Source organism: Candoia aspera, chromosome 16 (assembly GCF_035149785.1).
Source record: "Candoia aspera isolate rCanAsp1 chromosome 16, rCanAsp1.hap2, whole genome shotgun sequence".
Lineage (NCBI taxonomy): Eukaryota > Metazoa > Chordata > Lepidosauria > Squamata > Boidae > Candoia > Candoia aspera.
Window position 1 is genome coordinate 11,932,612 of NC_086168.1, and position 25,024 is coordinate 11,957,635.

Genomic DNA, 25,024 nt, shown 5'->3' on the forward strand with positions numbered 1-25,024 from the left:
AGCTATTTTTATAAACCGACTTTCAGCCCATAACTTCGCTGCCTGCATCTGTGTCATGTTCGTAAATGTTTTCTCCAACTGGTATTTTGTGTGTGAAAAAGTTTAGATCTACCTTTCCAATAAACTTCCTCCACAGCACTTGGGGCTCACACGCACGCACATTCCTGCCACTCACCCACCACCACCTTTCCAGCACAGGACAAAGGAAAGAATTTTACTTGGGGCTGGTGGAGGCTTTCTAGGTGCCCGTTTATGGCCCTTTAAATCCTCCCAGGCTGCCATTGGAAAGAACTGATAATCTGTCCTATTTTTCCAAATAATGTATTTTTTTAAAAATTCCTTGCATGACAGCCAAAATGGTGCAATCCGGTGGGTTCATACAAGAGTTTAAACGAGTGTTTCTGGTGTGTTGCACCCCTCTGGGGAGTGGGGTTTTTTTACTTATGTGGTACGCTGAACCATTCTTTTTGAGCAGCAAGCAATAGAATGCACATTCACGAACGTCTGGCTGTCTTTGGTTAAGAACAGAGACTGATTCAATTCGTGTCTCGAGGACACCCCCTTTATTAGAGTCCTAGGGTTCACTGTGGGCTTCCTCTCCGGGGGGACAGAGGCTGACAGGAGACCGGACGGGCTTGGCTGTGCAGGACCGGCAGGTGGAGGGCGGGGGCTGACTCAGGCCATTGCTGTATCAGAAGCCATCTGGGGCAGGATAATTCTGTCCTGGGAGTGAAGGAAAGGGACGGGACGGCCTTAGCTGCCAGCCAAGAGAAGCTGCACGGGCTGCCTTGAGGCTAGCAAGGGATGGTCTGATTGGAGAGCCAGCTGCCTTGGTCACTCGCCCTTGGGCTGGACCAGTCCAGAGGAAGCCTCCCAGTCTGGCCACAAAGAGTTCGGGCGGCCTGGGATGGAAAGCAGGGGATGTTTAATGTGCACCCAGCAGGGCTCCCCCCCAGGGCTGCCTTACGTCTCGAAAGGCGATGTTGTCAAAGCCCTGGCCGCTGCCATCCTCCTCTGCCATCTGCTCCCGAGTCGCTCTCTGCTTCCACAGGCAGCAGGCGGCCCCGATCAGCACCAGGAGGACGGAGCTCACAATGCCCGCCACCATGCCAACCGTTGGCTCCTGGCGGGGGCTGCCACTCCCTGCCAAGGCAAAAAAGGAATGCCAATGGCCTCTTCCGCCTGGGATCGGGGTGGCACCAGCTGGGATCCCGCCAGCATCCGGCCTTTCTGCCCAGATGCCCGCAGCTGTGGCATCACTGGTACAGTGCGCGCCACTTTACCTTCTGCTTGGCCTCCCCGAGGAGTGGCACAGTCCAGCCCAACCGTGTACTGGAGGTCATCCACGGCGATCACCCCTGAGCTGGCCCAGGCTCCACCAGTGGCCTCCAGCACAATCTGAAGGGCAGAGAGTGGCGCTCAGGAGGGCAAGGGCATGATGAAGGGTAGTTCACATACAAACTCGCCACAGGAGAGTATCACAGGGAAGAGGGCAAAGCCACAGGGAGGCAGGAGTTTTGGAGAAAAAGTTCCGCTAATGGGCAAGAGAGATCCATGCAGAAAGCCGCATGCAACTTTTGGAGCCCAGGTTGAGGGGCTGCAGTGGGGAGATGCAGCTTCTCAATTCGGCGTGCAATGCAAATGCAATCACTCGGTAGATGCCTGGAGGCTCGAGGGCCACAAGTTGGGGGGCCCTGTCACCATGCAGCACGCGGTTGTCCCAGGGAGGGAGGCTGAGTTCAGAAGCCACTTGCTCCTTTCTACGGCCATACCTGGAGCTCCACGAGGCTGGTCACCAGGAGCGTTTGGTTCATCCAGGCCTGGCTCTGATGGCCTGTGGCGCTCCACATCGTCCTCTCCCCCTGCGTGCCCGTCAGCTTCACCCTGAGCTCCGCTGGAGTTGGCGATGCAGAGGAGGGGCTCGGCATCAAGACCTGAACTCAGATCTCCCCACATCTGCACCAGGAAGTGTGCCTCCCTCCCCCACCGGAGACCCGGCACATCCCCTCCAACCAGCCCTGCTCGTGGCTTCCCTCCTCTGGCGAAAAGAGCTTTAAGCCCTTCCCCATTAGGGCGCCACACCTGCTGCACAATCAAGGGGGGGGCTCCTCCGTCCCACTCACAGCCACGGCCGAGGAAGCTCATGTGGTAGTGGAACCGCAGGCAGGAGCCCGTGGTGGGTGCCAGGGGTTCGCTTGCCAGGCGCGCTGTGCTCTTCCCCGGGCCCAGCATTGCCGTGTCAACGTAGGCATAGTAACCTGCAAAGAAGAAGCTGAACAGTGCGAAGGAAATACAGCCTGGACATATTTCTGTGGGACTGATCAAACAGACCAAGACGGGTTCTCCTTCCTCTTGGTCCACTGCGCCCCAGGCTGGGGCGCTGAGGGTGCCGAGTGCCCCAGAATGTGCAGCCTGCCCAATCTGCCAGCCACGGTTTTCATGAGGAAATTGAAGCCACTAAATGGACGAAGAGCACCGTCCAGGACTTCGGCTTCCTTGTGGCGGGGTCACGTAATAACCCATGGATTAAGAAGGTGCGTCAGATCCCCCAAACCTAGGCAAGACTGGGCAACTTCTGCCAAACGGCAGTTGCTGCATCAAACTGGAGCCATCTGCTCCCTCTAATCACAGCTCCGTTGCAAGTCAGTCGCCACGTGTGAGTTGGGCAGCCACACAAATCTCTAAGTGAATAAAGACATCTATGGGCGGTGCAGTGAAGGTCAAAGGCAGGCCTGGTGAGCTAAGCTGCTCGGCAGAGGCAGACACCAGGCCCAGAGCTGCCTTGAGGACGTCTCCCAGCAGCCCAAGCCGCCTTCCGTGCGACGGGAGGGAGGGAGGCTGACCTGCTCCGGTGCCGAGGGTGCAGTCTTCCTTGGGAGACGGGGAGCGCAGTGGGGTGGCTGCTCCCTTCCAGTCCCAGCCATACCGGTTTCCGTGCGGCTTGCTCCATCCACAGGGGCCTGACTCGAAGTCACAAGAGCCTGGGCCAAGAGGACGCCACAGTTACCCCTGACCCTGGGTCCCCCTCAGCAGAGTCTCCCCATCTTGGCCCACCTCCGCTCAGCCAGCCATCCCCAAACAGGGTGCCGGTTGGGAATCTTGAAAGTGGTGACCCAAGACTTCCAAGACGGAGGAGAGCCGAACTAAGGCCGCCAACGTCTTACCGAAGGCGCTGCCAAAGCCCTCGGTGACCTCAGGAGAGGAGTCCCCTTGGATCGAGGCTCCCTAGTCAGGGCCTCCTCCGGGAAATGGGGGCCAAGCCTTTGAACCCTTTTGAATTCGGAATACAGGGATCCCAAGCCAACCACTTTTTCCACATGGAAACGAGGCTGTGCTACAGCCTTCCCAATCTGGTGTGCTTCCAGAGGGAGCCCTCCCATAGTGCCCATAATATTCCCTTTCCTTTTAAAAAAAAGAGAGCAGAGGCAGCGAGAAAATAAGGGCAGTGGGATTATAAATCTAAAGCAGCAATAGCAGCACCCCTCCGTGGCACCCTGTGCATTCACCTGGTTCAGAGCAGCCTCCCTCCTTCACAAAGAGGTCGTCGAGGGCGATGTAAGAAGCAGGCCCTCCGTCAGCCCCTCCTGCCGCAAAGACCACCTGTCCGTGGAAGTCACCAGGGATGGGGTCATGCAGGGCGAGGACGGCTCACAGCAAGCTTGCCAGGGCCTCCTTCCATCTGCAGCTGACCCCCATTTCCAGTTATAGCCTTTGCTTCTGCCAGCCTTGCAAGCCAGAGATACAGGCTCCAGCGCGGGTTCAGGAATACTATCGTGCCCACCTGCCATCTCCCTTGGACCTTTGCCACGAAGCTGCCGTACCGCCAGGCTGCCCCCTGGGCCGTGTCCAGGCTGAGCGTCCCTCTTTGTGCTCCCCCCTCCTCCTCCTCCACGTAGGCAGTCAAGGATCCTAAGGGGAGCAGCCAACAGCACAAACCCTGAATGCAGGACCTCCCTCTGCCCTAAGCCTAGAGAATGGCTAGGCCAGCGAATCAAGGGAACCGTAACCCTCCTGGCTGTGTGAGCCAGGCTCACGCACACATGCCCCAAATCGCCAAGAGCACAGATGTTGCGGTTACCTTCAAATCCAGCCCATCCAGACTCCACTTACCTGGGTCACCGCTGCTTGGATAGTACCAAAAGCTGACGCAGTAGGTGTGGGGCCGAGGCGAGAAGACGAGAGACCGCAGGATGGCCACCTGCCCAGAAGGCAGCTTGTCTGCGCTGGTGCCGATGACCATGTAATGCCCTGGGGGGGAACCTTCACTGTGAACAGGCTTCAGCTGAAAGAGGCCGGAGGTTCACAAAGGGCAGGCAGACTCGGGGTTATTTTAGCTGATAAAAGCTCCAAGGATGGTGCCTGCCATGAATCCTTCCAATAAAACATAATTCACGATTTGTCCTGTCTTCCTGAGCCATGTAATAATTTGGCACCATGCCTGGCAGCGTCCAATTTGCAGGAAGGGGTTCAAAAAGGGAAAAGGCCTAATGGGATTGCTGTCTCCTCCTGCAAGCCAGAATGCTGGAGCCCAACAGCAAATGCAGCAACCTGTCTGAGGTCCCCCCCAGGGCCCATCCTGCGGGGCTGTCAAGTCCCATCCCCTCCAAGGACAAAGCAGGTGTGTCCTGCACCCCGCTATCTGCCACCTCTTGGCTCGCCAACGGTGTGATCCACTGGAGGGCCCCAGCCCCTGGTGCCGTTCTGCCGCCGCCACATTTGCTGCCTGGGGGCAGAGAATCCGCACTCGTCAGCCTCGAAGGAGCAATGCTTCTGAGCTGCACAGGCCCCAGGCGTCACCGTGATGTCATCCAAAGCTATCCTCCCCAGAAAGCCGTCCCGGAGAGCCTCAAAGATCACCTGCAGGACAGGTGGCAAAAGCCTCTTCAGAGTTCTTGAACTATCAGGGGTGGAATTTTGCATTTTGACTCCCCCATTCAGACCCAAGTTTCTAGCCCTCATGGCATGAAGGAAAATTGGGGGCCACTGGAATCTGAGGAAGACTTTCAAGGGTGCAGGGAAATCTGTTCTAATCCAGGGAAGCAACATGTCCAAACGGATCTAATCAGTTTGAATTGGTCTGTGCTTCCTTCTTCCTCGACCCGAAAATGGGGGTTATTTATTTTGGGGCCACAGGGAGTGCACAGAGGATGCCCCGGAAGCTCGCTGGTGCCAAGCTGATCCAAAGCTGGATCCCGACCATTACAAGGCTGTTCTTGCCCACATGCAACCTTCTCAACCCAATTGTAAAGCAAAGGGATGTTGCTTGGACTTAACAGCTGTCTGGCCGAGGAGGAAAGAACAGGAGGTGGCTGAGTCAGACGGTTTGGGCCCCGTAACACTTCCGAGCAGCAGCTTCCCAGGTCTCCCTGATATCTGCAACTTGATCTGGGGGTTTCTTCACACAAAGCAGAGGCTGTGTCAGTCATTCCTTACCTGGTAACTCCAGCCAGGCTTGGGGGAAATGGTGGAGCTCTCTCGATGCCAGACCGCACCGTTGCTCCCTGTCCTGGTCCAAAGCACCTGCTCTGATTCCCCAGCCTCCTTCATTTTGAGGGTCAGGGTACCTGCAAAACCCAAAGCTCCGTGTGTGTTTGTGTGTGTTGTATGCTTGGACATAGTCTTCTGAAGGAGGCAAGCGCAGAAGTGTCGTGCAACACAATTAATTGTTCCTTCAGGCTATCCCACAGGGTGCTGTATTCATACATTTAAAACATGCTGGAAGAATACGGAGTGTCTGATTGGAAAATTCAGATCTTTTTCCCGGGCAGATAAAAGATGCAAGCATGCAAATATAAGCAGCTCTTTAAAAACCCCAACACAGATAAGAAGCAGCAGAGCACAGGATCCAGAGCAAAGGCACTGGTAACTTATGAACCTTCTGCCAGAAGATGGAGTGAAAGCTGCCAAGAGGCTTTTAAACGATGATGGGTGGGGAGGGGGGGGGCACCACTGCACCACTTGCAGGCTTCCACTCTGATGCTAGACCAGAACATCCGACCACCCCATCTTACCACCTTCCTGCCACTCCGTTCCCAGCTGTTCTCCTCTTTGTAAGGTCCACAACTGGCAGCTGCAGCAGGCTGCTGGTACTCCTGAAACAGAGTCTTTGCAAGGGAGGGTGTGAGCCTGGCCAGGATCACTTACCAATCTGGGGGCCGTCCATGCGATACCAGAAGGAAAGACAGGAGACCTCAGCAGTGGCCGCAGAGGCCTGCGGAGCAGAAACGAGGCGCGCCCGCCAGCCCCGGCCCCAGCCCCGGGGTCCGGAGGGATCCACAAACAGAAAAGAGCCTGTTGAGTGGGAGAGGAGAATTGCAAAATGCTGGCCGGGCAGCAGCGGGGTCCGGGGTGCTCTCCGGAGCGTCTCTGCAGAGGGGCCACGTCCAAGTTGTCTTTCATTCTGTGTCGTTTCGTGTCCCTTATCTGATCTTTCATTTCATCATGCTAGGTAAGGACGGTCCATGACCGAAACAAACAACTCTGACAATTGCAGAGAACGAGCACGGAGAACTCTGGATTAGATGGATGAGTACCTGACTCACGCAACTTTCTAAACCGCTTCCAGTTTCTGCAGCAAGAACATCGTTTTGGGCGAGTGGAATCCAGGCAGCGCCCAGAGCCCCGCCACCAGTCCCACTGCTGCTTTTGCTGGCAGCAAGGTGGCTTCGCGGCCCTTGGCACAAGCGGCGCCTGCTGATCCTTCCGGAGACACCTCCAAGCCGCCCAGGGCTTCCGCGTCCAGCCAAGCATGCTGGGCCGGGACCTGGCCCGGAGCCCCCCAACGGCCGCGGCAGCCGCCACCTCCCGCTGCGCTACCTGTGCCCGTTGTGTGGTCCGCGGCCCATCCCTGGCTGCTGCTCCGCTCCCATTCGAAGCCATCGTTCTGCTCCAGGTACCAGCCGCACCAGTCGCTCTCAAAATTGCAGGACAGCCCTGCTTGGGGGGCTGGGGGGACAGAGCGTGAGGAAGGAGAGCTTGGCAAACACGGTCACGGGCATCTGGGGACGTTCCCCGGGTCAGCAACGGTCAACAGAAGGGGCAGAAAAGGCTGCACAGCAAACGGCTGTCTCAGGCTGTGGTGAGCCAGTTTTCGTTCCTTGGCTCAGACCCACCCTGGATGGGTTAATGCACCCCCCAGCTGTCATTTCCCTCAAAGTCAGCAGCAGCACCAACAGCGTGTAAAATAGACGGGCAAAGCCTCCAAGAGCCGGGCTGCCAAGAGCGAGGGGGGCGGGGGCCGGTACCTGAGGCCGGGGCTTTGGCACTGCAGTTCACAAAGGAGATGTTGCTGACGGCGATGGGCAGGGGTTCCTGGGGGCCATCGAGATCCTCCATGGCCAGCAGCTCAAGCTCAGGGGACAGAAACGGGGTGAGGGGTTTCGGGGGGAACACACAACTCGTAGCCTCTTCCCTCCTCTCTGTGCAGCTGCACCCACAGGCATCCCAGGTGGGGACCCGGCCATCGGCTTTCACCAGAGCTGACCCCCAGGCCCCACCCAGGCCCCACCCAGAGGGAATTGCAGGCAGCGCCCTACCTGGAAAGGCCTCTTCCTCGCGCCCAGAGGCACCGTGGCCTCTGACCAAGTAGCGGTGCCACTGCCCTGGGCAAACCAGGCCCACCAGCGGGTCCCCAGGCCCTCATCGGCAATGGCGAGGGCAAGGAAGCCTGGGGCCAGGGGGAGAAGAGTGAGGCGGTGACCTCAGGCCAAAACTCAGCTGCGCAGGGGGCGGAGCAAAGAGCAAAAGCAGCACCAGTACCTCGGGGGCCAGTGGAGAAGCCCATCTGCAGAGCACAGGCTGATCCCGAAGGACCCAGCACAGGGGTAGCAGCCCGCGCCATGGAGAACATCTGCCCTGGGCCCTCCTGCACACTGAAAGTGGGTCCTGCAGAGGAATGGAACAGCGGAGGAATGGAGCAACGGTGGGCCTGGGCCGGCCAAAAGGCAGCTGCGGCCCGCCCCCTGCAATGGCAGAGCAGAGCGCCTCTCTGCTCAGCGGGGTCTGTGGGTCTTGCCCTCCAACTGCTCCTCCTCCCGCTCCCCCTCAGTGTCATCCCAGTCCCATTGCAGCCTTCCCCGTGCTCACCCACAGAACCCAACTGGCTGGTGGTCCATCGCAGCCGGCCCACGCTGACGTCCATCCAGCCCCCAGGGCCGCTGGCAAAACCAGTCATCCCTGGAGGGAAGGAGCCTTCCTGAGCAGTGCACCATGAGCCACCCCAGGGTGAGACGGACCCCCTCTCCTCCTCCATTCCACTCCAGTCCAGGCTCAGCCCCTCCCTGTGGGCTTCTACCTATAATCGGGCTGGGTCTGCTTTGTTCTCCTTCACTGGATTAAATAACGCTTTTCTCTTTGCAAAGATGGCCTTTGCTACGCCTTTTCTATCCAGGACCAGGCTTGGGGTGTGGTGGAGAGTCCCAAGGCTCCTCAATTTGCACCCTGCGCCACCCTCTGTGCTTGCCATTTTACAGAATCTGCGCACAACGGACCCATGCTTCTTAAATCACACACATGGAAAACAAAGCAGTGCCTTCAGAGACAGTAAAAGAGGCGCTGGGTGAGCTTCTCTGGACTGACCCTTGCATCCCTCCCTCTGGATCCCCACGGAGTGTCCCCACGGAGTCTCCCTGGCCTCCCTCCTCCCCAAGCCCCTTACCACACTGCTGCTCGTCGGCACCATCATCACATTCGGCCTGGAAGTTGCAGACCAGCTCGAGGCCGAGGCACCGCCTGCCCTGATCACACGCAAACTGCCCCCTGGCGCAAGGGTGGGAGGGCTCCGGCGTGGCGGGGGTCAGGAGTGGGGCTGAAAGGGGCAAACGCCAACGCCTCACTCCAAGAGGCCAGCACCACACCTGGTGGAAGGTACTTCTGGAGGGGCTTGGCTCAGGCACACCCACCCCACCCTCCCTGAGCCCGTGCCAGGCCATGGGCGAGGGCAAGCTGGAAGGCCGACGGCTCAGCTGAGCCATCCCACGTTTCCTACTCACTTTTGCCACTCACTTCCTCCTGCACTCGGCACTGACGGGACAGACGAAGGTCATCCAGAGCGATGCTCCCTTCCTGCCCCATTCCAATCCTACCCTCGATGAGGATCTGAAAGAAGAAACAGCCCGATCAACGTGGGCCAAAGGGTAAAGAGGGGCCTGCTAGAGGAGCTGCCAGCAGCCTCTCATGGCCCCAGTTGCCTGCCAGCCCTGCACCTTGGAGGGCTGGGCAATTGGCACCACAACTCCCAGGCCTTGTCTACCTTGAACGTCTGTGCCACCTGGAAATCCACTTTCTCCCGGAACCAGTAGTCACCCAGGTCCCCCGTGCGGCTCCAGACAAGCTGCAGGGCCTCCGCTGTCTGGACGTAGACATTCAGGCTGTTGCTGTTTGAGCCGTGCAGGTGGACGTAGAGAACCAGCTGAAAGGAAAGCCAGCCAAGCGCCAAAGCCGCTTTGAGGGAGAGGCAACCCAGGGCTCTGTGTCCACCCCCCCCCAGGTCACTGTATCCAAGCAGCTCCAAGGACGGTGGGCTGGGGAGATCCAAGGCTTCTGCTGCCTGGGATGCAGGTGAACCAAAAGGGGTCTGCTCTTCCTCCACCATTCTGGGGGCAGGTCCCAGGGTTGGGGGGGGGGATTCAAGAGAGAGGAGCGAGCACCCAAAGGGGCTGCCCGGATGACAAGGGGGACCAAAACCCACAAGACCACCGTGAGAGTTCAGCAGAAAGGAGCCTGTCCTGCTGGGGCCTTGGGGGGGCACCCGGGATGACTCACGTAGCACTGCTGATCAGGGCCCAGGGCCAGCGTGGGGCTGCTCAGCCAAGCTTTTCCCTCCTGGAGGTCCGCGTTCTGGGTGCCGACGTACACGAAGAAACCTGCAGTGGATCAAGCAGTCAAAGGGCGCCCCACCGGAGTCTCTCCCCCTCTGGAGCCACGCCTGGCTCCAAGCCTTGCAAACATTAACTCTGCCCCCAACAGGGTCTTGTGCTTTTGGAGACCTGGCAGATCGCTCTATCTCCAGGAGGCTGCAGAATCTTGAGCAAAACACCCTGCCTTGACCAGGGACGCGGAGCCAGGGACGAAAGGTCTCCGAGTTCCAGGAGCCAGCAAAGGGGGCTGGAGCAGCCGACCCAGCAGGTCTCTTCCGCGCCGGCAGACAAGCGCTCCCTTCCGGAAGCGCCCCCCCACCTGGCCCCTGCAGCTGCTGGGGAGAAGGGCCTGCCCCTGGGGCAGAGCGGGGCCCATAAGAACAGCACGAAAACGCGGCAGAGTGGGGCAGCAGAGCCTAAAGCCGTGGGAAGGATTTACTGCTTGGGGCTGCAGGGGCGGATTTTTATCACCTCGCTATTCCGCTGCTATTAAAGAAAAATACACACTCCCTCAGAACAGGAAATAACCAGGAGGAGCATTTCTCCTCAGGTAAACGCGAAGTCCTGGGCTTTAACAGCAGCAGAGAACCAGAAGGCCCAGCGACACACTTGCACACGAACTCTACGGGGCCTCGTGCTGAACGGAGACCGGATTCTCGGGCGAGCACAGAAAGCCATTCCTGGCATCGCCGTCTGCGTGGCACCCACCTTCCCGGCCATTGGTGCTGTGATCCCGCAAAGGCCCCGTGGAAGAGGAACCGAGGTGGAAGCTCGAGTTCCTCAGCCAGGAGAGAGTCGCGTTGGACATCGCCGTCCACTGGCACCAGTCCTCCTCGAAGGAACAAGCTGTGAAAGAGTCTATGGGGTGGAGGGAGAGAGAGGCATGCTGGCCCCGGAGCTTGTCAGACTGTGGACCGCCCTAAATACGGACAGCCAGAAAGGAACTGCTTTGCTTTCAAGCTGGAAAACCAAGAGCTGATCAACCCAGGTTGGAGTAGAGTAAGTGGAAAGGGGCAAAGACGAGGATTAAGGGCACTCGTTGTTCACACATTTCGGCTCTCTGGAACCACCCACGGCCAGACCCCTCAGCTGCACCGAGCTGCTCGGTTTAGAAGCTTCAGGGGAGGCACTGTTTGGCCAACCAGCATGGAAACCGGGGAAGAGGGGCTGCAGGCTGCTCAGCAATCCCTTAAGAAAAGCCGCAGCCCCCGGTGCCAATGGAACACATCTAAGAGATTGTGTTCTGGATGCTCATGTTAGCCCCACCAGTGTAGCAGCAGGACCCGGGCACCTTCCTCTCGGGCCCCTCCAGACCCTCCACTGCCATCTGAAGAGCTGCAGGCCTGGGCTTCCCACATCCCTGGCCCCCCAAAGGCCAAGTGGTGGGGAACCAGTCCCTTGCCAGCCTCTGCCAGGATGCTCACCACACTCGGTGCTATTCTCATCATCACCGGCCCTGCAATCTGCGGTGCCGTCACACACCCGGTCTTGGGCGATGCAGCCACCCCCCTGGCAGCGGAATGCCTCTGAGCCGCACATCTGGGGACCTGCGGGGGTGGACCAAAAGGAGCTGTCTGTGGATCAGGTGGAGACAAGCGGGAAGGCCATTTTCTAGACAAGCACCCTGTTTCTGCCACCCTATCAACTCTTTATGCAAAGGAAATAGCTGATCCCACCCGTCAGGGCAAGGCTCCTTTCCAGCAGGCCACGCACATCCCGCTTTACCCACAGAATTTTTCTGGAAGAGGTAAAAACTCTCCTGGGGAGAAGAGGGACTGGCTGCAGCGGTCCACTGCCTGCCCAAAGGGAGCCCCTCCCACCACCAGACACACTGCAGCACAGGCCCCACCATCCTCAGCCTGCGTACCAATGTGCAGGCAAGGGAGTGGAACCTGGTCTGCAGTTCAGGGAGAGCCATCCCTCCGGACATCCTTTGGGATGGTCTTTATGGGAAATGGAGTCTGCACGCAAGTTCAATAAAACACAAAGGACCCCCCTGCTTTACATGGAAGGCCACAGTTCCTGAACTCCACGTCGTCCAGGGCCAGCTGCGTGGTCGAGGAGAAGTCCTGGGCCGAGGAGAAGGTTACCTGCAAGATGCAGGATTCTGGGTGAGCTGGAGGAGCTGCCATTGGCGGGAGGCACGGCTGGGCTCAGGTGCCACATACCTGGAAGGTGCCCTGGATCCGGCCGGTGTAGGCCACCAGCTCCCGCCAGGCGTAGGTGCGACCTGGAGGGCTCCGCCACAGGGTGAGGGTGCAATTTCCCTGGCTCAATTCCAGGGTCAACGGAGGTTGCTGAGTCCCGTTGAGACCTGTGTTCACAAGGAGCATCTCCTCTGTGAGCTCCACAGGGGCGTGGGGGTGGTGTGTACGTGTGCGCGCAGAAGTCCTGCGAGGCACTGGCCCGCCCCTCCCTGCCGCTGCTGGTTGCCCCCCAGTTCTCTGCCCCATCCTCTGCCCACCTACCTGACCCCCACAGGCGATACCAAGCTCGGATCTCGCAGGCAGCCGCCGCCTCTTGCAATGGGGGGGACCTGAGCCGAGCTGCAGCTGAGGGCTTTGCTCTCTGCTTTGTGGTGGTCATGTACCAGCCTGGGGGAGAGCAACGGAGGCATTCAGAGGAAGCGAGAAGAAAGGGGCTCGGGCGGCCACATATCGGTTCCACTGGGGCCCGTCTGGGAGTGGAAGACGGGAGGAGAAGCGGGATGCGGATGCCCCAGCACAGCACACCTTAAACCCCAGGCACTCCAGGCAACAAGGGCTTCCCCCTCGGCATGAGGCAGATGTACAAGCCCTTGCAGAGGACTTCCAGCCCCCTGCCCACCCCCCCAGCAGAACCGGTTACCCAAATCAGTGCCCAGCGTATGGTCGAAAGGGGGTTCCACCCCTGCTATGGACAGGTTGGCCTGGGCGGGGCTCCACCGGAAGGCTGTGCTGCTGATATCCTCCCAGCCGCAGGCGCTGCCTTCGAAGTCACAGGTGAAGCGAGTCCCCAGGACCCCCGAGGCCTTCTGATACCCTGGACGGAAGGGACGGAGGGGGAAGAGCCACCAGTACACAACCTCCCAGAGGGACTGGCAAAGGGGGCTGCCAAGAAGGAGCATCCCTGCCCTGTCCGTAAGACCCTAGAGAGGAAGGAGATGGACCCAAAGGAAGCAGCTGTGGGAAGGGGCTCTCCTTTGTTGGGGTTCAGGCTCCGACCACCAGGCCCTGTTAGGAGAGATCCTGTTCCAATGACAGGGTTTTACAGCCAGGACTTGTCTGGAATTGGTCCCGTCCACCAGTCTCTGGGCATTAGAATTCCTCCCAAGGACTGCAATCTTTTTCAGCAGTCTCGAAGGGTGGGTGGGACGGGGTAGAAGAATTGCTGTTGTGATTCAGCAGGGAGCAAGGAACCCAATCTACTTTTCACCCCTCTTTTTTTCCTGCACCAACATCTTAAATTCATCCTGAACAAATAGAAAGGAGCTGAACTCACCACACTGGTTTTCATCCGAACAATCCCAGCAGTCACACACAAAATCACACGCACTTGGACTTCCACACCAGTTGACAAGCGCAGCCTGGACATAAAACGGAGGCCCGTCTGGGAGACAAAGAAAGAAACCCCAGGTGGGTGGGTTGCAAGGACCATCTCCTTGCCTACCTGGTTCTTATTCACCTTGGAAGAATCCAGACGTTTTCCAGGGTTCCCCCCTTCAACAGTCACAACAAACATGTGAAGTAGGCTCAGCTGAGAGAACACGTAGCCCAACCCTTCTCAGCGAGCTTAAGGACCAACATGGACCAGGCGGCTCCAGGACAAAACCTTGCACTCCTTGACACAGGAGGGCAAAATGAGGAACACCAACAACCCCATTCAGGAAATTCACATTTAACAGCTCAGACGCTGTTCATAATCTGAATGCAGAAAGTGGAGAACTAAATTTTCAGCATAAATCAGTTCCCAGGTTTGGAGACAAACTTCTGCCTCTCTCCAGAAACCTACAAGGGTGTCAACTGGTAGATTTTAGAGGAAGGCTGCCAGCCCATTTCCTAACTACAAGTAACCACTTTTCTTGCATCCTAAACAAACTCAAGGGCAGCCCCAAAGGGCAAATCTCAAAATACAGAACAGGCTTTGAACTTTTCACCAGAGGTAAAATGGCCCCAGAAGGAGCAGGTGTTCAGGCTGGCCAGCCGCTTCCTTCTGGTTTCCCAAAACTAAAGTTCAGTGCTCCCTCCCTCAGCGGGACCTCCAGAGGCCGTCCTAGCAACGGGGTGGCGTCCTCCCCTGAAAACTCACCGAGCGTCTGCAGCAGCAGGAGGGACAGTGGCCACCAGAACCCCCACATCCTGGGCCTGCACAGCATCAAGATCAAGCCTGCCTGCCAGGAAGAAAGGGAAGGAGACAGGCTGCTCGGGAGACAAGGTGGCCTGGACTTCAACCTCCTGGATCACTTCACCTCTTGAGACAACGCAGCAGTTGCTGAATAGGAGGGAAGCACAGCCCAGGCACAGGGTGGGGACTGGCCACAGGGAGGTGGGTACGGGAAGAGCACACCCACCCATCAGCAGCGGGAAGAGGGTCATGGCCTGGACACATTCACAGGAACAGCAGAAGCAGAGAATGGCAGCGGCGTGCCACTCTAGCAAGCAAACCAGTGCCCCTGCACCCCCTAGTCTAAGCTTCCCATCCTCATTATGACCAAGGGCATTTGATAGCTGGCTACTCTCTTAAGGCCCTGGAATAGGAGGTGGTGCCACACGCCAGGTCCTTTCTAAGCTCAGGTCTGGCTCGGGGATGGACAGCCTTGGTTGCAGCCTACCCCACCCCAGGAACGGGAGAAAGGGCAGCAGTCCCTGGCTCTTGAGGCCAGCATCTCTGGCAAAGGCCTGGGATTCCTGGCTGGAACAAGACACATGGGCAACACTGGGGGACTGCCTCGTGGCCGAGTGCTCCCTGAGAGGGGGCTGGCGGGAGACTCTTCCTCGGCCCTCGGCCTTTTGGGGCTCCTCCGGCCTCTCGCTGCCCCTTGGGATTTTTGACATCTCTGCATGGCTGCCTGGGAAGTTGCTTCAGACATTTTACTCTTTAGCATATACCATACAGGGAGCTGCCATTAATAGCGAAGAGCCGTTCAGGTGGAAGAGAACGAAGCAGGCTAGTCACCTTGCTATCAAACAGGACCGTGAATTTCTGTCCCCAGTTCAGACCAGTCACAAGTTATGCATGGCTACTTTTATTTAAACATGCCCTGAGATCCAGACTGTAACAGATTACAAAACCTTGCTTCCAAGAAAGTGAGGTTTCGCAAGAGCTTGCTGCTGTCACATCCAAGAAACCCAACCCCTCTTTTCCGCGAAGGCGCCCTTGGACTTCGTGCAACCAGGCCATAAACTCCAGGAAAGACCTTGCAGGCTCGCATGCTGTCCAACAGCTGGGTCCCCAGGTCATCAAGAGGGCAATCCCAAGCACTGCTTCACCCTCGGCCTGAAGCGCCAAAGCAATCGGCATGCTCTCGTGCTGGGCTGCAGCAGACAAAGCCCTCCTTGATATGCGGCCTGGATCAGGCCCAGAAAGGAGCCTTTTTATTTGCTTTTCCAGCAGCTTCCCACAGCTTTCCATATCAGGAAATGTTGCAACAACTCTGTTTTACAGGAGAAAAAGAACCTAACAGCTACAGTTATCAAGAAAACAAAGCAGCTTAAAACTGTAGTTGGAAGTACTGCTGCTTTGTAGATGTACGAAACAGAGCTCCTGCGGCAAGTGGAGACATTCTCCACGAGCTTACATTCTGAGTACTGCCAGTTACCGCTGCGTGCTTATTGTTTCAGCTCTTAATTGCTTGGGCTGGGCTCAGCTGCCTCCTCTGCGTTTTTCCCTGGCCTGCACGGACATAAAGCTGTCCTCCTCCCTTCGCCGCTGTTTCTATCTGGTCAAAAGCCACCGCAGGAAGGGAACGGATCCAGGAAGATGTGTGAGGGGACGTGACACTTTAAGCAGCGAGCACAATTGTTTATTTCCTTCTATCGATGCACAGGCACAGCAGGTTGATCATAAGGCAGTTTAAAGAACAAATCCAGAGGCCGACAGGTTTCCACGCACACCAACATCTGGCTTCCCCCGTCAGTCCCACTTGCTGCTGTTCCGTGGCAAAGGTGAGCTCCTTAGAGGAAGTGGTCAGTATCCTTCATCAGCCCAGGTGACTTCATAATCGGGGTACCTGGCTTTCAGCTTCTCTGTGGCAATGGCATGTTTTGCGCGGCCAAAACCCTGCAAAAAGCAAGGCCACCGTTACTACTTGCACACGTGATGCTTCCTGAGATACTGGAGGCAAAGAGGATTAGCATTCGTCTTTGGTAAACTTAGCCAACGAAGCTGCCAGCGTGGTTGAAATCCCAGCTCCGCTCTACCGAGACAAGGCCTCTGAATCCTTTCACGCCATACTCCACAGATCCACAAAGGAATCTTACATGACCGCTAGATCTTCCCTATCCAGGCTGTCCCTCTGCAGGGATCCTTCTTCAAATGAAAATAATCCTTTATCATCAGCTTTATAAACCCACTTTCCATTTGCACTAAATCCGTGGTAATTGCAAAGGCAAAAATAAGACAGGGATTCTCTTTAAGAGGAATCCCGGGAAAGTGAAGGCGCTCAAAGGAACTAGAAAGCGAAACCTGCAATGGGAGACTGAAGCGTTTCTGAATGTTTAGCCTGGGTAAGAGAAGACTGAGGAGGACCCAACATCCCTCGTGGACTACCTGAACGAATGCCACATGGAAGACAAGCAAGACTTGTCTCTAATTCCAGAGTACCGGGTAGGAATAATGGAGTTAAGCTACATGAAGGCAGAACTCAACTAAACGTTGAGATGAATTTCCAGAGAGTGATACCAGTTTCACTGCATGACCACTGGCTCAAAGAAGGGATGAGCTCTCCTTCCCCGGGTGTGTTTAGATGGAGGGAGGTGTGTGTTAGGGATGTTGGAAATCCTGGCAAATCCAGCATGCCTTATTAGCATGTGAATTAGCATGTAAATGAAGTTGTCCCACAATACAACTCTGAGGAACCTGTCCGTTGCCACTCCCACTTCCTCTCTTTCCTCCTCCTTCCACCGATCAAGCAGGCAGCATGGATGCTGCTCTCTTCATCAGGGCCATGTGCTCTGGCCTTGATGAAGAATTCTGCCCCTTTCTTCCACGCAGCTCTTGGCAGCTGTAGGGCTGAGAGTTTAGGGCAAACTAAGTATTTAGAAAGGAAAGAAGAACAAAGGAACTTCATCGTTTCCACCAAGACGGATGTAACAGAAGCGACAATAAAGTCAGATACTTTTTACTTCTTAACCTAATCAGTCTAAATGTGTGATTCTTTATGCTTGGGAGAGCCGAGTGTAAGATCAATAACCTGTGTTTCTCTGATATGCTCATTAAAGCCATTTTAAGATAACGCTCTTTTCTGTGCCAGCTTCTCAGCTGTGTTATAAGCTCTGCTCCATTTCAGTGGTTCCAGCAGGCCACTAAATCGGCTTCGAGGGAAGCTTTCATTTGGACTCCAGGCCTGAGCTGGGGCTGCGCTGGGCGGGCTCGGGCCGCCCTCCAGCTCTAGGGTTTTTATAGGCTTCCTCCCTCGCCTGCGCCGCCCCGGCATCGTCGCTCAGAGCCGGGGCGCCCTGTGCAGGGGTCCACCCGGCTGGCTCTTACCACGGAGTAGCCGTACACGTGGATCTTCTTGGCCCCGCTCTGGTGGGAGATCCTGCCGCCGCCCAGGCACCGGCACCGCAGGCCCCGCTTCTCCAGCTCTTCCGCCGCTTCCTCGTAGAGATCGGCTGGGCGGAGAGGGGAGAGGGTCGGTCGGTCGGTCGGCCGCCCGTGGGCAGGCGAGCCCAGCCGGGTCTCGGGGGGAAGGGGACGGCAAGCCTCAGCCCCGCCCATCGCGCCCTTCTCTTCCAGGGCGGTGAGCGCCCCCCTCGCCGCCCCCTCCAAGTGCCCACCGCGGGCCGTCCTGGCATCTTCCGGGCCGCGCAGGCCGCCCCTTCCTTGCAGCAGCCTTTTCCCAAGCTGGCCTCGACGCTCGCCCCCGCCGTCAGCCGCGACTGCCCGCCCGCCGGCCGCTCCCCGCTTCGCAGCCCACCCGGACGCGGCCCGCGGCCCGCGGGCGCGGCAAGGCAGGCCCCGCCCCCGACGCCGCGCGCGCAGCAGCCGGTTGCCGGGGAACGGGGCCCGCCCCAGAGCCCCAGCCCCGCCCCTCTCGGGTCTTCTTCCAATAGCGAAAGGGCTGCGGCAGCGACAGGCCCCGCCCGCCCTGCGCGCCCCTACCGTGGTATTCAGCCCAGGCGTGTCCGCGGACGATGTCCTTGCCCGGCCCCGCTCCCGCGGGCTCCACGTGGATCAAAACGTACTTGAAGACCCCGTCCGAATCAATCACCGCGTCAGGGACGCCGCTCAGAACTCCGGCCGCCATCGCCGCCTCCGCCTGGGAGCTTCTGCGCGCGCGTGTCTGCCGGAGACGCTCCCACCAATCGAGGCGCAGCACCCGCGGATCTTCACCAATGAGCCACCATGACGCGGCTCGCGTGGCGGCCAACCGGAGCACCGCAGGAGGGGAGGGGGCGGGAGGGAGCCGAACGCGTTTGCGCATGCGCGGATGTCTTAAAGGGGACGCGACGCTTCGTGAGTGGGATGGTCCTTCGCATGGGCACGAGACTGCCTCTGAGCGTATGCAGACTTCTCCGCTACTGCACGCGGAACAAATTCTCCCCGCAGCAGCCTCCCTTTTGCCACCTTTCCCACGCAGGTGGCGCTCTCGCTCACGGAACCTACTCGGCGACCTGTCAGGAGGGGCTGCCCCCCACCAATTGTACAGTACTGTGTGCCGGACGACGGTGGCGCTGCTGCCTGGGGCGATGGGAGTTGTAGTCCCTCCCCCTGGAGGATGGTCCTCAACGGAAGAAGCAGTGCAGAATTGCGGAGCCAAAGGAGATCCCAAGGTCATCTAGCCCAACCCCCTGCAGTTACATTAACTCCACGGAACGCGTTGGGGCTGCCATAGCAGAGCGAGCGTTGCGGTTCAGGAACTCCAAAGCCGCCAAAGGGCTGCAGCCTCCTTCGAGCCCACTTTGAGCAATGAAACGCTGGCAGGGTCGGGGGGGGGGGGGCGCACCCAGCCTCCCTCCAAAAACGCAAATGCAGCACATTCAAGTTATAGTTTATGTTTATTCAAACGAAATAGTTTGTTTCGTTTTTATATATATATATATCTATATATTTATATGTGTGCGTCTGGGTCTATATTTATACATTTATTTATAGATTTAATTTTTCATTATTCAAATGGTGGTGTGGGAAACCAGCAGACCTGGGACAACGGTAACGTGAGAAAACACAGGGCAAGAGAAGACACGGACCGTCCCGGTATTTACGCCACTACCACTTTCCCAAGCCTGTTTTTCCACAGAACATGCTTTTTATTCCCCCACCCACCCCAAAAACAGAACCCGAGGAAACAGATCAGCCGAACTCTCTTTGGGAAAAACAAGGCAGGGGGCCTAATCGTCGTAAAGCTCACAAGGGATCCTGGAGAAGGAACTTGGGGGATGCAGGGGAGGGGGCCTCTGGTCCTCCGGCTAGCCTGCCAAGAACCCTGTCACCGTAAAGCCCCCTCCTCCCCTCAACAAGGCAGGAGCGTTCTTTCACATCCCCCCAAGAGAGTCGTGCCCTCGGCGGGCTCACCAGCCTTCCTCACGGATCTGAATCAATGCGGGAAGGGGGCACCTGGCAGGTCACTCCGAGAAAAGACCGGTGCGGGGGAAAGCAGCCTGGCTAGAACAGGGACTCATACAGAGATGCGGAGGCAGCCCCTTCCCAAGCCATGGGATACTGTTTCAATCATTACATCTCTGATGACACACCTTAGCCTCGTGGCACCCTGCACGCAACTCTGAGCATGCAGCCCTGAGGATTGTCTGCCACTACCCCGGAGGCAGAGCCTGGAAGGCCTCTCTTCACCCCTCAAACTATTCTGCGATTGCAGCAAATGAGCAAAGATGACACTGCAAGGTCCAGTTGGGGATCCTTTGGGGGCACTCAGTGCCACCATCTTGGTTGCATTTTGCGAAGGGCTTCCTCAGGCTGCAGTGCTGCACAGCAGGCATTCCAGGAGACCAGGAGACTGATCTGCGCTCCACCCTTCCCACCACCAATGATCACATCATACAATCTACATAACCAAGGCACAGGCCTGGTGTTCATTGTTCTTTGTGGGTTAGGGTGCATGCCCAGCCCCATTTGGGAGTTAATACAACCCCCAGCCAACCCCCCCACCTGTCTGCAAGGGATGGAGCCCGCAGTATCTCCCTAGCAACCACATTCCATCCTCGTGGCTCCTGACCTGGATTTCCCCACCTGGATGGGAGGAGGCATTGCTGGCAGAAAGCGAAGTGGCTCGGCCCCGAGGCCCACAGCTCTCCCACAAGCAGAGGTGGCTTCCCACCCCCTGGACATGGGTGAGCTCCGGGGAGGCAGTGGCTTCAGTGGGAGGTGCAGAGCAAAGACAAGCAGAGGAAAAGAAGCCAGCACATTTCAGGGTTTGATGCCAGCCACTGGCACACAAAAGCACTTTTTCCTGGCAAGGGGTGGATGCTCCACCTGGTCCCCCTTATGCTCTTCCTGAACTGTTACCATCCCCAGCACCCCAGAGAGAGAGAAAGAGCATGCGCAAGGGCTGCAGTCTGCTCCCTGGCCTTGGTTTACAGGACAGCAGCCGAAGCAGATGGAGCGGACGGTGGGGGCGGGACGCTTCAGCCCACCCTCTGCCAAGTCTGGCTGCGAAGATGGCACAACAAAGCTGCCAGTGTCAGGGGAGAAATATCCCCCACTGAAATGCCAGTGGCAAACTCCCCCTACCTTCTCCGGGATAAATGTTTAAAATAAAGGAAATCGCCCCATGAAGTATGAACATTCTTGTCTGGAGGAATTCAGAAGAAAGTGGACTATAAGGCTGAGTATTATTGTCTTAAAAGTTGACCGACCAAACCTGGAATTCTTAACATATTTGCTTTTTTGTAAGGTGGCCAGATTTTGACTCATCTTTTCAACGAGCGAGAAATGCCTACGTCCCGAAGCAAGTAAGGGCTGAGGGCCACCAACGCAGGAACGGTCTCTCCCAGGGAACCGCTTCCTTTGCCAGGCCCACAGGGGCCAGTCTTGACCATTCCTTGCTTGGAAAGAACAGGACAGACTACATCACATCAGTACTTGAGTGGCAAAATACACCTCTAAGGGAAAGGAGAGCAAGAGGAAACCGTGGGAGAAGGGGGATCACATAATGTCGTCTAGGAGGTTGGGGCTGGCCACCCAGTCAAGGGTGCGTGGCTCAGAGGCTGCCATGATCATGCACATGAACTGCTTCCCGGTCCGTTTATCAATAGGGTAGATGGTGGTGGGCGTGAAACGCTTGTTGCTTTCCACAAACGCACAGAGCTGCTCATAAATCTTCGGGAACTCATGCCGCAGGAAGACGCCGCGGATGCGCAGCTCACGCTGGATGTTGATGAAGCAAACCTCTCGCGCTTTGCGCCCTTCCTCACCGTCCTTGTCCAGGTCAGCCGTGCCGGGAGGGGGCGTCAAAATCAGCGTCTCCATGTCCCGCTCCTTCTTGAGGATCTTCTTCTCCGGGCTGGAGGATGCCAAGGCCATCTTGGCGTACTTGCGGACGGTTGGCACCTGTACCTTTGGGGACGGCCGCTCGGGCACGTTCTGCCCCACCGCCACTGTTACATTCAGGAGGAAGCATTCCTCAGGGTCATACTGCTGGCCCACTTCCTGGAGTTCCTGGGCATACTCCCCCAGGTTGTCCGAGTAGCCCTCAAGCTCCCGCAGTGACAGGTAAGTGGGTGACATCAGCAAGCTCTCCAGGCCGAACTGCAGGAAGTTCTCCGCGGAGCCTGAGCTGGGGAAGCCCAGAAAGAGCACCCCACGACCCCGCGACAGGAAGCCAACCTTGGCGATGCGGGAGAAGGCCTTGTGCACCTCCCAGTTCTCCCGGCAGAACTGCAGCACGTGGCGGCAGGTGCTGCCAATCCGCCCATAGATGCAGCTCTCCTTGTGTGTGTCCCAGTCCTCCCGTCGGCAGTGGCGAGAGCAGTAGTAGGTGTAGCAGCTGTGGCAAGACTTGAAGTAGAGGCAGGCATTGAACATGGTCTCTGTGCGGCGGCACTTGGCGTTGGAGCACATCATCACATCGTCCTCGTCAGCGCTGAGATCCGGGGAACAGTCATCCAGGCTTTTTTCCAAGGGCCTGGCAGGCCCTGGGGCGTCAGTGGAGCGGCGGCCCTGGTCTTTGCGTAGGTCAGCATGGAAGGCGCTGCGGCCAGGCTGCTCCTTGGTGGGGTGGGGCTCCGCGGATCTCCAAGGATCCGGCTTCTTGGCAGGCAGGCCTAGCCCGTCACTGATCAGCTGCCGCAGTTGGTCGGCCAAGTTGCTGACCTCGCTGGGCTGGCAAACGGAAGGGGGCTTGTAGTCAATTACCAGGTCCGTGATGAGCTCATCCAACTGCTCCAGGCTGCGCTGGCGGGCGGTGCTCTCTTTGGCACTGGGCTCTGAGCCGTAGGGCTGGGTTGGGATGCAGCCCCTGTCTCGCGGATCTCCTGTATCCAGCACATCCCAACTGGCCGAGCGCCTCTCCCTCCTGCCAAACCCGTTGGCTCGGATATCATTGTCTGTGATGGTGATCTCAGGAGTGACAAACCAGCCATGGCGCCCCCTTTCCGCGTGCATCTTCTCGATGAGGGAATTCTCAGAGAGGGAAAGGGCAGCGTAACGCTTAGGAGAACTGGACAGGTTCACCACCACTGGTTGGCGCCGGTCGTCAGGGGAGAAAGTGCGATGTGGATCCCGGGACAGCAGGTTCTCGTAGCTACGACCACGCAACAGATGGTCTTCCCGGCGCACATGAGGGGTCAAAATGTTGTCCCAGGATTTGGAATAGTGCCTTGTGTCAACATCAAGCCGTGGGGGGCTGACACTGTAGCTGGCATGCCATGATGACAGCATGGCTTGGGGGGAAGGTTGGTGAGCTGGAAAGCGGGACACCTGCCATGTCTGGTAGGGCACTGTCCCCCTTTCAGGGCAGTACCAGTCGTTAAACTGCACTGATGGGGCAATACGGGAATGCGGGTAAGTGCGAGACATGGCTTCTCGCTCGTGATATTTCCCATAATCTTCAGTGTAGAAGACTCGTGGGTTGGCCCTCAAGGCAGGATATGCCCTAGGGTCTTCGGTGTAAACAGCAGCTTTTGTGGGAGGGGTCCTGGGAGTGTAAAAGCGTGGGTCATCCCCATAGTAAGTCTGGGCAGGGGCCTCCTGAATGGGATAATGAGTCCTGTTTTCCTCCACAAAAAGGGTTCTAGCTGGGAGAGGATAGAAGCTGCTTGGGGGAGGTTCTTCTGCATAAAAAGATTGGGGCGGGAGAACCTGGCCCCCATAATGGGGAGGGTAAGACTTATAGCTGGAACTTTTCAGAGGGAAACTGCCTGGCTCCTCAGTGTAGAAGAACTTGGTTGGCACATATGGGACATAAGGAATGCAACCACTTTCAGGCACGGCAGCACCTCCATCACAAAATTCAGCAGGGTACGGCGCTAGCCCTCGGTGTTCCCCGCTGTAAGTATCACTGGGTGTGGGAGTCCGAGACACAGGTACCTGCCGGCTGCTGGGCACTGCCAAGCTATGGGGCGTGCCTGGAGGTCGAGGCCAAACCAGGGGGGCCTCTCCATGGCCGTGTGACCCTTTGGCACTGCGAGCTGCATGCAGAACCGTGGCCTCATCTGGCTTGATGTCCACCCGACGCTTGACATGCACACTGGGGAGCAGGAGCCGTGCAGCCAGGGCAGCCTCTTCATGGCAGTTTGCTCCAGTTACGCAGAGAGGGGAGATGCGGCTGCCGCTGCTCCGCTGAGGCTGCAGCTTGATGGGGTGCACCTCGCTCATCAAGGCTTTCATGGAGGCGTAACTGCTTTCCCGGCGAGGGGACACCTCTGCCCGCTCAGGCTCTCGGGACACCCGATGGACTTCACGTCCTCTCCTAGTTAGGGCTGGTGGAGAGCACGAGGACATGGGTATGACAACCGGAGTGAAGGTGGATTTGACCCGGGGTGCACTCTTGGATCGGGCCCGCCTCTTGGGCTCGGCCCTGGGGGCCACCTCCTTTGGGACCTCCCTCCCCTGGGAAACGTAGTCTTCCTGCGCTGCGGCCCGGACAGAGACCTTCTTGCCCGCAGGAGCTGAGGATGGTTCCGGCGTGGGGGGCCGTCGGGAACGCCGCTCCATGGCGGGAGCTGCAGGCGGTGGGTCGTCGAGAGACTCAAGAAAATCGAAGCTGCGACAGTGTCGCTTGTTGAAGTGTTGGGCAGGCTGGTTCTCCAGGGACGAAGACATGGAGGAGTCACATCGCCTCGTGGGCCGGCAGAAGGCAGAGCTGGCGGAGCCCAGGGAGGCCACAGGGATGTCCTGATACACCGCAGACACCAGGATATCAGGTGGGTCTGTTCGGGTCATCTTAGAACCAGCTTTCTGCTCCTCCCCAGTCCTCCTCAGATCATCTCAGTGCAGCGCAACCAGCCTGGAAAGAGGAAGCGAAGGAGCACTAAGGATGGGATCGGTCACGGCATCCATCAAGGATCAGAGGCAAACCAAGGGCCCGCTGTCACAACCAGCTCCTGTCAGGAGTCCCACCATGGCTGCTTTCAGCACAGATGTCTTGTTTGACAGGCCAGTGTGTGCTGGGGTCATAGCCATAACTGGCTATGATCCCAGCACCACATCGCTCAGCAATATGTGGTTAAGCAAGCCATAGCTTTGTGTGATGTGTGAAGTTGGTCCTACTCCCAAGCGGGGCTCCTTCACAAGAGAGTAAAGAAAAGCAACATCCCTCCACCAGGGGCCTGGGCAGGCAACCAAATAATAAGAGTTTGTGGGGCACGGGTTGCTATTTAAAACATGGAAACACACTTTGCCATTTTTTATGCACCGATCACCCAGAGAGCAGAGGAGGGCAGAACAAAAAAAGCATACACCAAATGATCAGGCCACTTTCCCCCATCTGGTGCTTTCCAGATGTGCTGGACCATCATCCCCATCATCCCAGCCAGCACAAACAGTGTTGGGGAGGGTGGAAGGTGTAGTCC

General features: G+C 57.6%; 4 protein-coding genes and 1 long non-coding RNA gene across 5 annotated transcripts; all 5 read right to left on the reverse strand.

Moving 5' to 3' along the window:
* Positions 1 to 546: 546 nt before the first annotated feature.
* On the reverse strand, positions 547 to 2,040 carry LOC134506040 (apical endosomal glycoprotein-like). Its single transcript, XM_063316024.1, has 4 exons — positions 1,773 to 2,040; positions 1,284 to 1,398; positions 968 to 1,143; positions 547 to 723 (listed from the first exon to the last, which is right to left on the reverse strand). The coding sequence occupies exons 1-4, from the start codon at positions 1,926 to 1,928 to the stop codon at positions 676 to 678; spliced, it is 495 nt and encodes a 164-aa protein (XP_063172094.1). The 5' UTR covers positions 1,929 to 2,040; the 3' UTR covers positions 547 to 675.
* A 70-nt stretch (positions 2,041 to 2,110) lies between these two features.
* Positions 2,111 to 12,963, reverse strand: LOC134506327 (apical endosomal glycoprotein-like). The gene is made up of 22 exons (XM_063316479.1): positions 12,705 to 12,963; positions 12,326 to 12,451; positions 12,026 to 12,171; positions 11,863 to 11,947; positions 11,282 to 11,404; positions 10,566 to 10,715; positions 9,763 to 9,863; positions 9,251 to 9,409; positions 8,991 to 9,096; positions 8,657 to 8,806; positions 8,086 to 8,175; positions 7,759 to 7,884; positions 7,536 to 7,666; positions 7,245 to 7,350; positions 6,817 to 6,945; positions 6,145 to 6,291; positions 5,434 to 5,564; positions 4,647 to 4,857; positions 4,111 to 4,248; positions 3,782 to 3,909; positions 3,507 to 3,600; positions 2,111 to 2,981 (listed from the first exon to the last, which is right to left on the reverse strand). The coding sequence occupies exons 1-22, from the start codon at positions 12,961 to 12,963 to the stop codon at positions 2,644 to 2,646; spliced, it is 3,174 nt and encodes a 1,057-aa protein (XP_063172549.1). The 3' UTR covers positions 2,111 to 2,643.
* Positions 12,964 to 13,047: 84 nt separating this feature from the next.
* LOC134506093 (uncharacterized) lies at positions 13,048 to 14,423 on the reverse strand. The gene is made up of 3 exons (XR_010068774.1): positions 14,145 to 14,423; positions 13,338 to 13,445; positions 13,048 to 13,069 (listed from the first exon to the last, which is right to left on the reverse strand). It is a non-coding gene; the product is annotated as an uncharacterized LOC134506093 (long non-coding RNA).
* Positions 14,424 to 15,065: 642 nt separating this feature from the next.
* PHPT1 (phosphohistidine phosphatase 1) lies at positions 15,066 to 18,343 on the reverse strand. The gene is made up of 3 exons (XM_063316203.1): positions 18,159 to 18,343; positions 17,544 to 17,668; positions 15,066 to 16,115 (listed from the first exon to the last, which is right to left on the reverse strand). The coding sequence occupies exons 1-3, from the start codon at positions 18,301 to 18,303 to the stop codon at positions 16,023 to 16,025; spliced, it is 363 nt and encodes a 120-aa protein (XP_063172273.1). The 5' UTR covers positions 18,304 to 18,343; the 3' UTR covers positions 15,066 to 16,022.
* A 2,791-nt stretch (positions 18,344 to 21,134) lies between these two features.
* On the reverse strand, positions 21,135 to 24,438 carry AJM1 (apical junction component 1 homolog). The gene has a single exon (XM_063316099.1). It carries the CDS (start codon positions 24,393 to 24,395, stop codon positions 21,159 to 21,161), a length of 3,237 nt encoding a protein of 1,078 aa, XP_063172169.1. The 5' UTR covers positions 24,396 to 24,438; the 3' UTR covers positions 21,135 to 21,158.
* Positions 24,439 to 25,024: the final 586 nt, after the last annotated feature.

What these genes read in the sequence shown, in the direction of transcription:
- PHPT1 (XM_063316203.1), bottom strand. Translation starts at nt 18,303, where the DNA reads ATGGCGGCCGGAGTTCTGAGCGGCGTCCCTGACGCGGTGATTGATTCG. An exon ending in CGCCTGGGCTGAATACCACG is followed by an intron (nt 17,669 to 18,158) that starts GTAGGGGCGCGC and finishes CTCTCCGCCCAG; the next exon opens with CCGATCTCTACGAGGAAGCG. An exon ending in ACGTGTACGGCTACTCCGTG is followed by an intron (nt 16,116 to 17,543) that starts GTAAGAGCCAGC and finishes TGCTTTTTGCAG; the next exon opens with GGTTTTGGCCGCGCAAAACA.
- AJM1 (XM_063316099.1), bottom strand. Translation starts at nt 24,395, where the DNA reads ATGACCCGAACAGACCCACCTGATATCCTGGTGTCTGCGGTGTATCAG.
- LOC134506327 (XM_063316479.1), bottom strand. Translation starts at nt 12,963, where the DNA reads ATGCTCCTTCTTGGCAGCCCCCTTTGCCAGTCCCTCTGGGAGGTTGTG. An exon ending in CAGCCAGTTGGGTTCTGTGG is followed by an intron (nt 7,885 to 8,085) that starts GTGAGCACGGGG and finishes ATTCCTCTGCAG; the next exon opens with GACCCACTTTCAGTGTGCAG. An exon ending in CATGGACGGCCCCCAGATTG is followed by an intron (nt 5,565 to 6,144) that starts GTAAGTGATCCT and finishes TGGGTTTTGCAG; the next exon opens with GTACCCTGACCCTCAAAATG.
- LOC134506040 (XM_063316024.1), bottom strand. Translation starts at nt 1,928, where the DNA reads ATGCCGAGCCCCTCCTCTGCATCGCCAACTCCAGCGGAGCTCAGGGTG. An exon ending in TCGGGGAGGCCAAGCAGAAG is followed by an intron (nt 1,144 to 1,283) that starts GTAAAGTGGCGC and finishes TTGCCTTGGCAG; the next exon opens with GGAGTGGCAGCCCCCGCCAG. An exon ending in ACAACATCGCCTTTCGAGAC is followed by an intron (nt 724 to 967) that starts GTAAGGCAGCCC and finishes CTTCACTCCCAG; the next exon opens with GACAGAATTATCCTGCCCCA.